Source organism: Vigna unguiculata, chromosome 7 (assembly GCF_037176805.1).
Source record: "Vigna unguiculata cultivar grain cowpea cultivar isolate G323 ecotype 2 chromosome 7, ASM3717680v1, whole genome shotgun sequence".
Taxonomy (NCBI): domain Eukaryota; kingdom Viridiplantae; phylum Streptophyta; class Magnoliopsida; order Fabales; family Fabaceae; genus Vigna; species Vigna unguiculata.
Window position 1 is genome coordinate 26,653,561 of NC_140798.1, and position 18,144 is coordinate 26,671,704.

The 18,144-nt window shown below is 30.5% G+C and overlaps 1 protein-coding gene across 1 annotated transcript; it reads right to left on the minus strand.

Moving 5' to 3' along the window:
* Positions 1 to 7,645: 7,645 nt before the first annotated feature.
* On the minus strand, positions 7,646 to 9,770 carry LOC114192725 (uncharacterized). The gene is made up of 4 exons (XM_028082521.2): positions 9,620 to 9,770; positions 8,716 to 9,269; positions 8,441 to 8,633; positions 7,646 to 8,308 (listed from the first exon to the last, which is right to left on the minus strand). The coding sequence occupies exons 2-4, from the start codon at positions 9,106 to 9,108 to the stop codon at positions 7,830 to 7,832; spliced, it is 1,065 nt and encodes a 354-aa protein (XP_027938322.1). The 5' UTR covers positions 9,109 to 9,269; positions 9,620 to 9,770; the 3' UTR covers positions 7,646 to 7,829.
* Between the last annotated feature and the right edge of the window lie 8,374 nt (positions 9,771 to 18,144).

The window sequence follows — 18,144 nt, forward strand, 5'->3', positions numbered from 1 at the left end:
AAAATCAGATCGTTCAAGGTACACCTTTCAGCGGAAACAACCATTTGCGTGATGAAACACCGTATATGCAGTGGTACATAAACCACACTATCCGCTATATATCTCCATCGACAGAATCTTCCGACGATGAGGTTATTTATACTAAAATGTTGTACATCTATTTATCATACATACTTATTCATAACAATAACCATGTTATTTATTTTACAGTACGATATGTCACAAGAACCTTCCCAGCCTGTTTCACAACCCTACACTCGCCATGTTGGGTCTTCTCCAGATTTCATACATCATCCCCAACCCTTTTTCGGACAGTCGCCTATGGGTCAGGGTCAAATGTTTGGACATTCACATCCTCAATTTGGCAACCCATCAAACACCTCATTCCAACACGTCCCTTCTCTATATGGTTTCTTCCCGCATCAGTCAAGTTATGGTGCTGGTCCATCACATATGTTTGGCACCACAACCATGACACCACCATCTGCCTATTATCCAGGATCTTCATCATCAATGTCATTTTATCCTTCGCCAATGCCTTCCCAATCACCACAAATTCCGCAAAATGTCCAAAGTCATCAAGATGAAGATGATGATGAACCACAACAACAACAACCTCCAACACGTCCCAACAGACCCAGAAGAAGACCAACATGTGGAACTCGAGGACATAGATGACTGTTTTATTATTTTCTAGTAACTAAATTATTGTATTTTAATTTTAATCAATTAAAAAATATATTAATGTTTATTTTTATTTTTATTTATTATATTTATTGTGAAAAAAAAAAACTCAAAATGAAGTCGTCATTTGCAAAGACGACTTCATAACGCGCCAAACTAAAACTGTTACCCTACTTGACGACTTTGTTTTTTTTAAAAAAAAAATAAACCGTTACCATGGAGGACGACTTCAGCCTCAAAGTCGTCCTCCCTCCTAGCGACATAACCCACTTTCGCAAAAAAAAATAAAATTGAGGGACCCCTTTTTACAAATTCGAGTAAAAAGGGACCCTCAAATACAAAAAAGCCAAATATCAGCAATAACTTCACTATAACATCATCAAGGTTACACTAACTCCTCACTTTTCTTATAGGTCATTTCTTCTTTAACCCCTTTATACAATGTCATATTGTCAATATTTCTTTCACAACTTATTTCTGTATTTCAACCATTTCCCACCATCATATATTTATACTTTCAGAGTTCAAATCAAACATGTTTACTCAAATCTTCATAACCTTCTCTATTAATAAAATACCATACTACTAACATTATTCATCAAACTCACTCTTCTCACAATTATTCTCAACTTTTCAGAAACAAGCAGTCACACCTAGTGGCGGATCTTGACCAATATTGTTGGGGGAGCCAAAATTTATACATTTAATTATTGTCATTAATATAATAAAAATAAATACATAATTTAGTATAACGATAACTTAAAAAGAAATAAGACTACAAATGAATATATGGAAGAGTTGAATTTGTATATCTATTTAAAAAAAAGACTAAAAAATAAATTTTCATAATCTAATAAAAAAATGAGAGACATAAATACCAAAAGAAAATTCGATGATAATCAAACCACACTTAAGATCCAGTTATAAATACACACAGTACAATATTTTTTCTTCTATGTTCATAAAATAAAAAATTAATATACAAGCTCATTAAATAAATTATTAAACTAATATTTCACTATCATGTAATACAAGAGAGAATTACCTTCTCCTTTATTTTTTCGAGAATGGAAGACAACAACTTACATATGAGAGCAAAAATAGTAGATCTTTTTCTCTTCAGAAACAAAAGAAAATAGGTGAGAATGAGAGATGAGAACAATTCGTGAGAAACTCAAGTCATATAATGGAACCACAATTAAAATCCGGTTATAAAATAACACACAGTAAGATACTTTTACTTCTTTGTTCATAAAATAAAAATGAATATAAAAGAGATTTATTAAATAATTTTTTAAACTAATATTTTACGATCAAGTAAGATGAAAGAATTACATCATTTTTTTCCTCCTCGTGAATGAAAGAGAACAAAGTGAAATAAGAGCAAAAGAATAGATATTTTTCTCTTTAAAAACAAAAGAAAACATGTGAGAAGAAGAAATGAAAACGATTTATAAGAAGCTCAAACCATAATGAAAAATAATAATAAAAATATTTTGATAAATCTGTTTATTCTTTATTTTTATTATGTTTAATTTCATATTTTATTATTTATTAACATTAATTATTATATTTATAAAAGAAATAAAATATTTAATTTAATCATCATTAATTTATAATATATTATCTAATATCTATAATATAAAAAATTTAAAAATACCTAAAATATAAAAAAAAATCAAAATTTTAGGGGGGGCCATGGTCCCTCCCTGCCACCACAAACAGCCACTGGTCACACCATATATATCACAATTTTTAATTTAACTATAAAACATTAAAATTTAAAAAAAAATAGCTTCCCTTACCTTAAAAATTATGTCTAATGATATTCTTCCCCTTCATATTCCCTCACTTACAATTATTCTAGCTACATAACAAAAAAGTCTGACCAATGATCAAGGCATGATTTTAAAACCACAACTAGATGGACTTTCATCGACAAAATAGAAGAAAACAAAGAGATTACATGCAATTAAAAAACAAAATTGCATGTATAAGGAAAACATATTTGCTCTACAAAAAATGACAGAAATTTAAATTTACCTAAAAATGTAATTGATCAAGGTATTTGATAGAACTCTTCACAGAGATCGAAATAAAAAACATGCTTGAAAAATCATTCTTCGTTACCTATTCTCTTTTTTATTACAACAAAAAAATCAATTATAAATGTTTATTATAATTAGCAAATAAGTTAATTAATAATATTAAATGATATTAAAAAATATAACTAATTATTTTATTATATGAATAAAATGAATCTTTTAGAAGAAAAAAAGTATCAGTAACTATAGTTCTAGATTTTTTAAACAAATAAATAAACTTTTGTTTAAAATTTCAGTACTTTTATTTATTTATTTTAAAGTTGTATATTTTTCTTTATTTGGACAAGTTGTTTCATATAAACTAGTTTATCTAATGAGAATTAATCAAATTTATTTTTTATTTTTTTTATAATGTTTTCCGTTTAAATTACTTTACATTGAGCCACTCTTTTACCATTTTTATGAAATAATTAAATTGTAAGAGGTACTAATAAACAAAACTCTAACACCACATTTAATAGCATAACTCCTAAATAGAATATTCCATACATGATAATCATCAATCACCGAGTAAAACATGTAATTACAATATTGTCATCATCCAAAATGATATATTGAAATATAGTTCATTGCATAACTAAACTAAGAAAAACTAAGGTTTTCCAAATGATATATGTACACCAGAGTTCTAAAACTCTATCTAGACAACTGCATTTTCTTTCTCTTTGTCCAACTACAACTTCTTTATCTGCTCACACCAATCAGGTGCTAATTGCAAAAGAAAACAAGACAAGATAAACCAAACACATAGAAAATGGTAAGCTAATGTACAAAAAGGTTTAATCATAAAAAAGTACAATTACTTAAATCAAACATAATCAATCATTATATTTCATACCATGACCTAAAATATGACCAAATTATCCGGACACATACATTGATTGAACCCTAGTAAGTTGTGCACTTGTGGTGTCACCCAATGCTTTACAAAGCCATAGACAAACTCTACCACACACAATGTTAGTTCGTTAATATCTTTGACCGAGGTAAAGGCCTTAGACTAGGACTTCCTGCTCCTCTCACCACATGCCTCATTCTTCTCTACTTGAGAATTGAATTGTTATTAGAGAATCATGATAACTTCCTACTGAATCCCTACATCAATACATACACTACTACAATCACTGTTAATGCTCCTTGAATTAGTTTCAACAAATCTCACTTCCATCTCATATACCAATCATTTCCTTGGTAATCATTCACATAAATCACAAAACCTCCATAATTGATCATATAACAACTACTCAAGCTCTTATTCACAGTCAACGAAACCATCCTCTTGCTAAGCGAAAAGTGCACAAATGTCCACTCATCCAACAACCAGATGACTCGCCCAACAAGTGTATCATTGGGACTTCAAGGAGGAAAATCCTTCTAAATTCGCTCAACGAGGGTGTTTTCGACCAACAAATACAAAGTCGGTAAATTCTATGACTTTGGATTTGTTGAACGAGTAGTTGATATAATAAACATTAATCAAATTTAGTTTATTTATTTTCATAATTTTTTTTTCATTTTAAGTTAATGTTAATCTATTTTTTTATAATTTCATTGTATATAATTTTCGTATAGTATTATATAATTAATAAGTAGTTATTTTAATCTATAATGTTGATTATTTTATAAATTTATCTACATAAAAATTAAAAATAGTTTAACAAATACTAAAAATAATATAATAATTAATTCTCTTTATAAAATATAAATTAGATAATAATAGGTAAAAAAGTTTAAAATAACATTAAATATTTTCAAATGTAAGTGATAATAATAAAACAATTAAATAAGCTAGAAACTAACTAATTAAATTTGCAACTCATAAGATAGAAGCTTTTACAATAAATTATTTAAGATAATTATCAAATATTTTTTATAGTCAAACTAAGTTATAAATTAATAGCTAAATTATTCATTTACCAAACACAGTTTGTGTCTTACAGACATTTATATAAAAATCAAAATAAATTTTCATTACATTTTAAGTTACTAACTAATTTTTTAATATTTTAGAAACATATTCACAAGCTTGCAAACTTTAATAAATATAAATAATAAAAGAATATTTAGTTATATATCTTTTGTATAATAAAAATAGTAAGTACTTATTGAATTTAAATTTAAATATAATACTCAGCCAACTAAACCAGAGAATCTTAAACTATTCAAATTAACCTTATAGTATCTATAATTATTAAAGTACACCATAAATATAACTATTTCAAAAATAGACAAATACAATAATATAGACTAGATTTGGATTTTTTAAAATCTGAATCAATTTATTTCCACTGCTACTTATTAGCCATAATATGATTTTTGTGAAATTTAAAAATAAAATTGTATTATGAGAGTCATCTCTATAAGTTACCAAATACAATGAAATTTTATTAATTTAGTTGTCATTTTTAAATTAAGAAATCATCTTACAGTTATGTTTTATAATGAATTTCACCTCCATGTGGAACAACCCATATAATCTAAATAAATAACAAAAATGACAAACTACCAAACATTTTCCATGACAATAGTTGGATTTACTTTCAATATTTATGTATATAGAAGAGTGTTGAAATAATTTATTGTTATTTTGTTATATTTAAAATTTTAGCTTTTTATATATTAAATGAGTAAAGATATATATATCTATATATATATATATATATATATATATATATATATATATATATATATATATATATATAAATACATGGTTTTTGAAATTATAATTGAAGACACCAATTTCTATTTACAAAAATTATGAACTGATATGAATATATTTAGTTATAGGGCGATTATTTCTATTGTCTAACATTTGAAAGCCACATTAATAATAAAAAAAAATAGAGCTAAATGTTTTAAATAGAGTAGGTGGGATGTTTCTTTCATAAAGTAATTAATGATTCTTAAAAAGGGGTCAGTGACCTTCAACAAACTCTATAATTGTACACCACTACATTACAAAATTATCCAAAAATAATGTTTATTTATTTATTTTAAATTTTCTAATTTGATCTCTTTGTTTTAATCACACCACTCCATTATTTTCTTTATTTTCTTTCTTTTTCTTTCTCTAACTTGAGACACATGTATTCGTTAGAGCATACCAATATCAATTTTCATTGATAGGTCATAGGAAATTTTGTTGAAAATAAAAGAAAAAAATAGAAACTCCAAAAATGTGATATAAAAATGATGAAAGAAACAGATAGAGATGGATAATGTGAAGTGCCAACCAAATACATATAAAGTGTGAATTGTCAATTTTATAGTAATATATTACTTTTGTGTCAGAATATCACAACTATTAATTGTTTTGAAGAAAAAGAAAATTGAATATGCAGAGTTTTTTTATTCTTTTTATGAGATATGAGTTTAGTATGTTTTGGATCTGGAATAAGTTGATTAATTATTACGCGGCAAAAATACAAAGCACAGAATTTGTCTGCAATGGTACAGAACTGTAGTAAAATAATATGTAATAATGAATAAATAAATGAATAAAAAGATGAGTAGGATTCTGGAACAATATGTGGATTCTTTGGATATGGTATGAGGGCACAAAACGACAAAATAATATTTAAAAGTAAAAAGAAAAGAAAAAGAAAAGTTTGGCTAAAAGAATAAGTAAGTTGCAGTGGGAAATGGGAACTGCAGTCTTCTCAGACTAAAATCATTTACTATGCAACAAACAAGAAGTATGATTACAATTCGAGCTATAAAAAAGAGAAAAATATTTATTAATATTTCAGTGTAACTTCATACATAAAAATAAAAAATAAAAGTACAAAAATAATTAAAGTCAGTAATGATACTTGATACCGTATAAATTCTTATATTATAATAACATTTAAATGTAATCATAAGCCACGGTCTCGAGAGTTGTGTCTATATTTTTTGTTAAATCGATTTATAATAACATTAAACATTATATTATCACATTTTTATTGTGTTATTTAAAGAAATTATATTGATTTATAAATATTTTCTATAAGCTAATTTATTCTTTATTAAATAACAGTTTTTTTTTTTATTTGATAACATTTCTATTTAGAAGTAACAGCATACTAAACTACCAAGATAAGCTGGATACCTTGTCGTGTCACCGTTTTAAATAATATTTTTCTCCAATGCAACAACTTTTGCAATAGGCTATTACCTACTAACATTATTTGTATAAGACTATTACCTACTTTTTAATTTTTAAAATTATATTATTGTAGAGTAATAAAAATACAAAGTGCGTTTCTATTAGCTGTTATAACGCCTATTCTGAAACAAGTGGAGGAGGTTTTAATCATGAAAAAGTGATTGTGTGCAACATTTGTTTATGTTGAAATGATTTCAAGTAGCATTTTTTCCACCAAAAAAGAAACGGTTCTATGCATGTATGCTAATTATGATGAACTTGAAGATGATTAATACTGGCATAAAATTTGACGGACAATTGATATTATTATAACATAAGCAACATTACTTTATATATGTAGTTATATAGTTTTTTATTTTTTTACTTTTTTAACTAAAGAAACCTGACAAACGGCAGCAGCAGAATATAACTAAGAAAAGCCCAACTAAGTTAAACCGAGACGTTGAAGGATTCAAACTTGCATTGCGTAAACAATGGATTTGGGAACCTAAATCATGGTAAGGTAAGGTATGATTCCATTATTTTTATCTCTTCGTAAAGGCACCTAAAACTGTACCAACAAAAACTTCTTCATCAACTAACATTTTTTCTTCTTGAAGGAAAGAAAACAAACCAGAATTCAAGCCTAAACTAACAGAATCAAACAACTTGCCACCAAACTCAGAAATTAAATAATGGAGAATCAGTACGAAACATGGACGAGAGAAAGTTCAGCTTAATGTATCACTGCTAACTTTATTTTATTCATTGATATTAGTAAAATCCATCCCTTACGTAAGAAAAAACACAGAAGGGGATAGAAACACAGTTACAGTTATAGTCATAAAGATTTTAACCCTCACTTAGGCAAATTAAAGAGAAAAGAAAAAGCCGAAAAAAAAAAAAACAAAATTTTATGGGTTATCCTCATCAAAAACCCCTGCCAAACCAGTCACGATCTTCACACCAGAATGCGAACCTTTAGGCTTCAGCTCCGGGGGCTTCCATTCGATCACAGTGGCGTTTTCTTTGCCGGAAGTTTCTACTTCAGCCGTGAGTAATTTTTCTTTCAAAAGCTGTTGTTCTTCCTTCTTCTCGTCTTTGAAGGAAGTGGTTCGGGTGTAAGGGGAGAGCCACTTGGCTTTCACATATTCAGCTCTTCTCCATGGTGGCACGTGCATTCCCTTCTTCTTCAGACTCTGCTTTGCTGCCTCCGACACTATGGTCACGATGCTCTGCAACCGATCGCATGTGCCAACGAATATGTAAGGAAGGTTCTGCAGAATAGTCTTGTAGGACTTGGTGGATCGAGCAATCTCGAATTCTGACCTAAAGTCAATATCAATTAGAACCCTATCTTTCCCCATCCTCACATCTATGTATTCATATTCCCCTGCACCAAATCATATACATCAATCAAATTAAATCCCAAAGGATAACAAAATTTTATGATAATCTTAATTTCCGCACAATTAAACTCTGATAATCTAAATTTACCAATTCCAGAATTAGAAAAAGAAAGTACCCGCGGGATAAGAGGGAGATTTTTCCCAGCGAGATTTGCAAATTGACACATCGTATCCGAGGGCTAGCAATCCGTCAGTGACAATTTTTCTGCAGAAGGTGTCCTTACGCTTGCAGATCTTATTCTTATCAACTATCTTCGCAGTGTCCGCCAGCAAATCCCTCTCGTGCACGCTAGAGCACGCTACCAAACCCTGTCCAAAACAGAAAAAATGGCGTTTCATTATTCTGGAATGCTTTCATTTCCTAACACAACCGGCTAGAACAACAGTTTACCTTGAGAGTTTCGCACGCCTCGGTGGAAGAGTAATTCGAGTCGCCGTAACCGCCGAGCGAGTTTGATTCCTCGTCAGAGCTATCGTCGTAGTTGCTATTGAAGCAGTTACAGCGGTTGCGGTGTGACACGGAATGCTTCTCGTGACTCTCCTCTATGAAATTCTGCACCATTTTCGCCAAACAAGCCGAACTCGGCTCGAAATCACTGGAGCCGTTTTGCAGTTCCTCACCACCGGAGATCTTTTCTGGCGCTGAATTTCTCAGAACGCCGGAGAATTGACGCTCAAGGAGCCGCTTCAAGCGCGACTTCACAACCGGCTTGGCCAGCTCAAGCCGAGGCCCTTCGGAAGGGACCTGAGAATCGATTGGTTGAATTTTCATCGGAAAAGGCATCACGATCTCGCTCTCTCTCTCTCACTTGTTCGTCTTTTCCATTTCCGATTCCTGAGCTTAATTTTCAGTCGGAGTCAGAACTGAGAACTGAGAAGACAGAACTGTGTAAAGAGTAATGAACCCTCTGCAGTTCTGCGAAACCAGCTTTCTCGATTCTCCGCCTTCGGTTTTAAAATTTGGAGACGAAGAAAGTCAGAAAAAGGAAAAAGTAAAATTAAAAAAAAAAAAAACTAAATGTTCTGGCAAAACTGTAGACGCTGAAATCAGAACAAGTATCTTCGATTTTCTCCCCTTTCCCCCTCCTATTATTATTATTATTATTATTATTATTATTATTATTATATAGCGATAATCTGCCTCGGGCTTACGAGACGAAGCATGGAATAACTTGAAAACTATGCTAAGTAAAGTCGCTTTTGCTTAGGGTTTGCAATCGTATTTGTACTGCTACAGATACGGTTAGAGTTTCCATACAAGCGGTAGGACAATGTCAATTGGATCCCAAGATTACCAGCGACCGCCGGAGCCTCCGCATTTGTACGGCGGTTGAATTTTCCGACTAGTGTGTCGCCGGCGAGGAGGTTAGGTTTGGGGAAAGTATGTGTGTGGTTGCGTGAAGTTATAGGTTTCGTGCAGGAGACGGCGAGAGGAGAGGATAAAGAAGGGAGGAGAAAGCAGAAGAGTATTTAAAGGGAAGTTAGACAAAACTGCGATGAGCTGGGAGGGAAATGCCACGTGGAATCCTACGTGGCAAAATGCGATAACTGTTATGGCGGAGTGCGGTGCGTGTCGAGGTCTGAACCGGGTTCGACGGCGGCATCGCCATGGTGCAAATTCAAAACCCTTTTCATTTATGATATCACTTAATACTCTTCTCATTTACATTCAATGATCTTGAACAGTGTTTGGTACGTGCAACATAAATATGTTTAGCCTCAGTTTTTCTTTCAAGATCAACAAGATAGCGCTACCAATCTCAACCTAAAATAATTTCTAGCTTAATTAGGTCTTAAATATATTTTAGAAAGAAAGTAAAAGAATTATCTAGATCTGTGTAGCATAAATAATAACTTTAAAGCTAGGACTGTTAATGAACATATTCATGAAAAAGTTGAAAGGAGTCACCAGAAAAGAGAAGAATGTGGTTTCGAAATGAATGTGTAAATGTAAAAAGGAAAAAAATGACTAAACTCCAAAAGTTTAGAGGGCTATTTTGGAAGAGTGCGGTTACGTTTTTTTAGGGAAAAAAAAAAAATTAGAGGCAAGAAAGTGGTCCTTGTTTGAACACGACGTTGACATGTCCTTCTAAATGACGCCACGAATCACATTCTAGTTTTGAGCCGTTGGATTGTTTGTTGCGAAGGAAAATCACGCAAGTCGTCATTATATGTGAAGCACGCATAATTAATTAGCGAAAAAGCTTAATCAAATTATTTACAACGGTTGTTCTTTCTCTCTCTATGAAACACGGGTAAGTGTCTTTTATTATAACAGAAGGAAAGGGGAAATTTCCAGACAATGATTATCGTAAAATAGAAAAGTAGAGGGAAATCGTTGGGGACAATGACAAAATGAATGATAAGGATGGTATGAGCTTTATTTAATTTGTTGACAAATTAAAATGTATAATAGTTGAGACAACTAATAATTTAGATACACTTTTTTTAGCTTGTAATTTAAAAAATAAAAATGGTGGTATTTATAATTAATTAATGAAAGATAAAAGTTTTGTTTTTTTATGATGAGGTTATCGGGTAGAGGAGAAGGTAATAAATGGTGGTCCATGAATGAAGAAAAAGGAAAGATGATGATGGTCCATGCGATGGTGTGGACCTCATACTGATGGTGATCATGTCGGGAAGGAACCCAACTGCTACCTGCTAACATGGTTATGGTGTGGCCCATGAATATACTTCCCTATGCCCTAGTTTATCTGATGCTTGATGGGACATCGTGCCATGCCCCATCTCTTGCGTCATCTATATTGTTATATTTTACTTACCACTTTTCTTTTATTTTCTAAAATTAATCATTTAACTCAGAAAAGAGTGTGTTAAGAAAATGTATTAAAACTTGTGATTTTCTTTATTAATTTTAGTGTGTAAAAATAAGTTCAAAAAATGATGGTTTAATTTAATCTATATTTATGATCTCATGTAATTAAGACATGAAATTTAGGTTTTAATAGAAAAGATTAATTATTTATATGAGCTTAAATGATTTGTTTGGGGCTGTAATAGAGAAATTGAGTATAAAGTGAGTGTGAGAATAGTATAGGAGAAGGTAACAAGAAAGGCTCCTTCCTCCGCTTTTCTATTCCGTGTGGAATGAATTAAAAGTCTATCTTTAGGAGAAGGCAATGAACAATAAGGAGTCTGGTGTTAGATTATTATTATCTTCTTCCTAAAAAAATTATTTTCTTCTACTAGATCGTATATGTATGATTTGTTTGCGAAAAACAGTTAATATTGGTGTAATTTTGACTTTATATTTATATTGTAAGATCTAAAAGATGGTTACAAATCAAAGTGATTTGTTATATGTGACGTTTACATATATTATTATTAAGATGAAATATTTATAAATATAAAAATTGATTATACAAGTTTCATTTTAAAAGAACAAAAATCTCTTTAACATTATTGTTTTCTGATTTTTTTTTTAAATTTTTAATGATTTATTTTATCTGGTTAAATTTCTATCTAATTAAAATCTTAATCAAAGTAAGTTCATCCTTATTTCTTTTCTTGAGTTAGTTTTTAGAAACTTTGTATGCATATGAAATATTGTTTATATGTGATTCAATTTGTCTCAAGATGAATTTTTATTTATCTAAAACCGTTAAAGTATGTTCATATTAATGATATGCATTTTTTGAGTACATGTATGGTAACTTTTGAAACTCTTAGTTGAATTGTATGTAAGTCATATGCATGTGATTTAATGTGATTATGGTTTGACTTGAGTGTGATAGGTTGAGTATCTTTGATATTCTAATTTTGGTCAATTTGGTTGAGTTTGATGTTATTTGAACTAGATATATCCATTTTGGTACAAGAAATTAAGAAAAAAAAGTCAAATTGAACCAATTTGAATAATTGATTTGTCTAAATTATGCACATTCATTGGATGAGTCATCCTCTTGTTGAGAAAAAAAATAAAAAATTTTAAAATCCAAAGAATTAAAAAAGTATTACTCGTTGGACGAGCCTTTAAATAAGACTCCAAGTATTTTTGGTTGAGCGAGCTAATTTCTCGTTGAACAAAATTAATTCTATGAAAAGATCGAGATCTTAGACAACACTAGTTTTTAGGTAAGTATATTCTTGCTCAACAAAAATGCTTTCATAAAATTTGTCGATAGTCATTCAGTGGGAGATGAGAGAGTAGAATTTTTGCTAGGAGAGCAAAAATTCACTTGTTGTGCCGACACCTTTTATTATTGAGGGAATGAAATTTTGGCTAAACAAATTTCATTATGTGCTTAATTCAATAGACATGTCAGGTGTTGATTGAACTTAAAGAAATAAGTTTTTACATGCTAAAATTGATTTATCTTTCTCTATTTTGTAATATTTGAGTAATATATTATATTGAATATTATAATAATGCAATTGAAAAATTAATTATGATTTATTAACATTTAAATTGAGATGAAGTATGCATGATTGATGTTATATAATGAGTTTTGATTAAGATGATGTAATGTGAAATGTATAATAATTTAATTTCATATGTGATATATGGTATGATGTAAACGTAACCATTTCTAAGAGAAAAGAATATGTTGAGAGATTGTTAGTTGTGTAGTGAATGAAGATTTTAAAAAGAGATTATTTTGACTTTATTAATATTTGACTCGTCTTGAGGAAGATATTATGTGGGGAGAGTCGAAGAAGATTCTTATAACTTACTTTGTAGTGTGAAAAACAAATGTGTATGTCATAAGAAAATTTTCCTATAATATGATAATGACTTAATTTCCTAACATGTGGTTCTATATGAGTGAAGATAATATGATAAATGTAAAATCTTTAAGTCTAATTCAATGATCAAGTTTTATAAAAACAAAATCAAGTATTTGTGATGATGTGATATCAATAGTTGATAATAGTTGATGATACGAGAGATAGTTAGTTGGATTGAAACATGAAAACATTTGACTCCAAATGTTTAAAATTTGTGAAATTGATTTTAATTGATAATTGATATCAATTTAATGAATAGATAAGACGTGAAAATGTGTGAATTATATACAAATATTGATAAATGAATGATCCTTTTTGATAACTACTATCTTACCCCATTGTTTTGTTTATATTGTTTTTTCAACAATGATGATAATATATTGCAAGGGAAAAAAAATGATATTTAATGATAGGCTAAAGAGTAATATAGAGAAATTACTATTGTAATAATAATTTCTTAGAAGTGTTTTATTTTTATTTATATATATATATATATATATATATATATATGAAATGCTTAATAAATGAATACCTATATAATGTAGCTAAAAAAAAGGAGATGTTACATATTCGATAATGTTTGGTGTTAAAGGTTTGACTTTTGAAGTGATAAATACTTTTGGGTGTTTTTACTTTATCTCCATCGAAATCATAGTTGCTTCGAGACTAAGAAAAGTCAAATTAAGGGAAATTAGCTTGATTAAGTTTTTCATGAAATTATTGATTTAGAGGGAATTACAAGTTTACATTGTACTTGAGTGTTAATAATATTTTGAACTACGTACACATTTATGAATTTAGTGGGATCCATGGCGTTCTTATAAAGAGAGAGAGATACGTTAAAATGATTTTATCAGTTTAAATTCAACTTCTAATAGTCATGTTTAAATAGTTATATTGGATAAGCAAATTCAACTATAAATATTTAATAAAGCTATAAAACTTAATAAATATTCTTAGAAATAACACAAATTGACATGGAATATTCGTTTTCTTGTCATTCTCAATTCGAACATTCTTATTTTACTTTTGTGATTTATTTTTAGCATGGTTGAGCTTTTCTTTATTTTTTGAAATTGAACAATTTGATATATTAATATTTTTGAATTAATTTTTGTTTGTTTTGTTAATACTCAATTTCTTTGAATTTAATTTTTATGAGCTTATTAATGTGAATACTTGTACCCCGTACGTACACACGAGGAAAGAATTGAAAGATGAAATTATATAAATTTATAACAAAATATAAATCTATGAAAGCATGATTTGGAACCACTGCATTTCGTCATTTCCATTCTCCCGAGTGCAATACATGGTAACAAGAATATGCAACTGCAACCACTCACAGATTCACAATCCAAAACTCAAGCAAAATGTTTCCATTGCCTAAGGTACAAATCAAGACAACAAATGCATACGTGGTAACCTCATTGTACTAAGAAACCCAATATGACTAACCTTCGTTTAGTGTTATTTATTTTTAGGACAAAAATGGCTTATAGTTGAAATCAACCGTGCCCTTTCATTCCTGCCTACATTAATAAAGAACAAACAAGGCCACATATAAAAAGATAACAAGGATCAATCGTGAATTCAGAGTTAGAATGCAATGAAAAAAAAAATAAAATTCAAGCAAAGAAGAAAGAAATAAAAACCTTGGAGGAGAGAGTTGAGGATGACGCATATCTCACGTTAGAGTAATACTTTTCTTCAATCATAACTCTTAATGGATGTTTGTTCCCCTTCCATTTGATCAGCTACGTACACCTTCATCTTTCACCATATACTCTCCATGTCTATTTCATACAAATATTTTCATATGATGGATGAAAATATTTGCCCACTATGTTCTCCCAAACATCAGTTACTTAATCAAACCTTCCTATCCTGATCAGTGTCACATGTATGGCGATCAAGACAGTAATCTTTTCTCCATTCTAAACATCAACCTTAGGCAAAAGTTTGTACCTTCTCATTCTATCAAAAACCCAGAAAGCTGATTGCTCATCGTTTGCTTCGCTATATGAGTGAATGAATATCGAGTAATAAAAGCATCTGACTCAACTCTTTTCAACAACATATCTTGTAAAACTCTTTTTAGCTTCTTCCACACAATCACCTTTGCAAAGAGCGCCTGACAGACTACAATATGCTAGCAAATCCACCGGACATACTTGTTCAATCATTGCTACAAACATCTTGTGGGCTTTAACCCACTTATCAAAAAGCTTTAAGTTTTAGCAGATAACGAGAAACAATTCTTAACTTTGTCAAACAATTGTTCAGCTTGCTTGAGATGTTTCCTTTTGCATACAGAGTACAAGAGCTTATTTAAATCATGAACAGTTGGCAAAATTCCAAACTCATACATTCTATTAAAAGACCGAATAGCACCATCTGGTAAATTAGCCCGGCTATATGCCTTGAAAACGAGCCAGAAAATCTAACTGTTGATATCATATAATATGAACTAGAGTCTCTCACTTCTATGAGAAAATCCCAGAGTATGGCAAACTGTTTGAAACTTCCCAAGATTTCCACCAAAATGTGGAACCTCAGATCACTGATCTGAAAACCTGGAATTGATTTAGCCCAAAGAAAGAATCTCTGGGCTGATAAGCTAAGATTCTTGCTCCTCTTCAAGACCTATTCCACCAATTTAGTGGATATTTGGGGTGAAAGTGGATTGAGTTTATGTTCTAGAGCATGGTGAGGGGACCGGTGGTGACTTAGTAGATGGGATATCTCATTTACAAGTTTTGGCAATAATGGCGCTGAGACTTGTGGGGTTGGGAAAGAGTGAAAGTGGTGGTAGTTGAGCTTGTCTTGGAGAAGGGTGCAAAAGAAAGAGGGTAAGGTTTCGTACTTGGAAAAGAGTGATTGAAAAGCCATTTTCGCCAATGTGATATCAATCCAGCACCGGGCAGGATTCAACTTCGTTGAAACACCTTCATGAATGTACATGTTATATGTGCTAGTGGCCATAGCTCGCACAACTTGCATTCTTCCCTCTTTCCGACAACATCGTAAGAAAACACCAATTCATGTGCAAAACAAGAGGAAAAGTCATATTTTCTTACAAGCATGAATACATCAAACTGCAGAAAATTAACATAAAACAAATTATCATCATCAAATTCAAAACCGTTTCAGCTTACAAGGTAGCAATCTAGTACCTCTACCCGGGGCATAATCAGCTTATTGAAGGCGTCGTGATTAATAATGCGCACTGCCGTTTTTGTCAGAGCAAAGAGATCACCCAATTCACATCCCTACCTCAAAATGACACCGCACTGTGAGATTTTTTGTTAGATGTTGGTTCTTCAATTTAATATAATTGTTTTTTTTAGTTCTTCAAAACAAATTTACAGATATTAATCCTCTACACAAAAACAATCTTTTAGTCTTCAAAAAAATCTGTTGAAATTTTTCCTCCAAAAATACAATATAGGTCCATTTCGTGGAAAACAGAAGTTACAAGAAATGATGTATGAAAACAACTAAATAAGTAATAAGAAATGGAATATAATTTCTTCCAACATGCAAGAATATGAGAGGAACATAAAAAATAGAAGACATAAGGAAAATCTTACGGATAAGTTGCCCAAAGATTTTTAACTGAAAAATCTTTCGATCATTAGCCGTATAAACAAGAGAAATAGATCAACTTGATAAAGGGTATACAGAAAAATCTAAACACAGTCGACAAACAATACATATAATTAGTCAAAACAAACAAAACAAATATGTGCTGTCTACAAATCTCTTTTTGTTTTGGTTAATTTAAATTGGGTTCAGGTAACCCTTTAAATGGATAAAACTACCAATTTAAAAAGAACCTAAAACTTATTTAAGCTTAAACTATCACATATGTTTCTGTATATAATGATGCTATAGTTATCCAAGAAAGTGAGTATTTAAATTTCATTTTCATTTTCATTAGTGACGGACATTCGTTTCTATTTAAAATGTTGTTGAATAAGTTGAAGTAAATTAGTATAGAATAAGACTAAACTTGTTTAAACGATTAAGAAATGGAAGTAACAAGGATTAAATATACTAAAAATAATTACTCTGTATTAAAATAATGAACTATAATTTGAATTTTCACATCTTTAAACAACAACTTACGTAAACAGTAAGTATGAAAAACTAAGAAAAACAGTTAAAATCAACGAATATCTTTCACTAAATACAATTAAAGTGAACATTTCCACTCATATTATTTTGAATTCCTTTAAAAAAATGTGTCAAACATATATTTATAGAAGCTCTACAAAGTGATGATATTTACCATACACGGCCTAAAACCATTGTATTGGTGTTTAATATAATAAAAAACCATTAGATATAATAATTTTGGCTTAATTAGACTTTTCGTCCTCTACTTTATATGCGAGGTTCATTTTGGTCCTCTTTTTTTTTCGGGGTTCAATTTAGTCCCCCAATTTGTTAAAACAGTTTAAAATGGCCCCTTCCGTTAGTTTTACTTAAACGGCGTCAGAATAGTGCCATTGTGTCTGTTTGGAACAGGGACGTGGCAAGTTCTGAGAACCTTGTCATCAATGTGGTGTAATGAGGTGGCAAAGAAGGTTATTTATGGAGATAGAAGTGTTCATTTGCCCTAATTTAGTTGTCTTCTTCGTCGTGCTGAAGTTCAGCTTCATTTGGCAAGCATCTGCCCTAATTGCGAGTGATGTCTAGGGGCCATTCTTCTTCATCTTGCTCCTGTAACTCGTGGGGTACGCAAAATCCAAGGTTATCTAATCATGGTGGTGGTGTTTTGTCTCACGGTGGAGCGCCCATATGCAACTGTGGAGAAGTTGCCGTGTTACGAACAGCTCGAACTACTAAAAATGGTGGAAAACAATTTTGGGGTTAATGTTTGTTAATGTTTTACTAGGGATAGTGGGTTTATTAGTTGTAGTGAACATCATTGTGTTGTCACGATTGATGAAAAGTGTGTGATTAAATCTGTATTCGGTGGTGTTGAAATCTGTATTGGGTGTATCAGTTTGTGTATTGGGGGTATCAGTTAGTGTTTTTCTTTTTACTGTGTTGAAATATG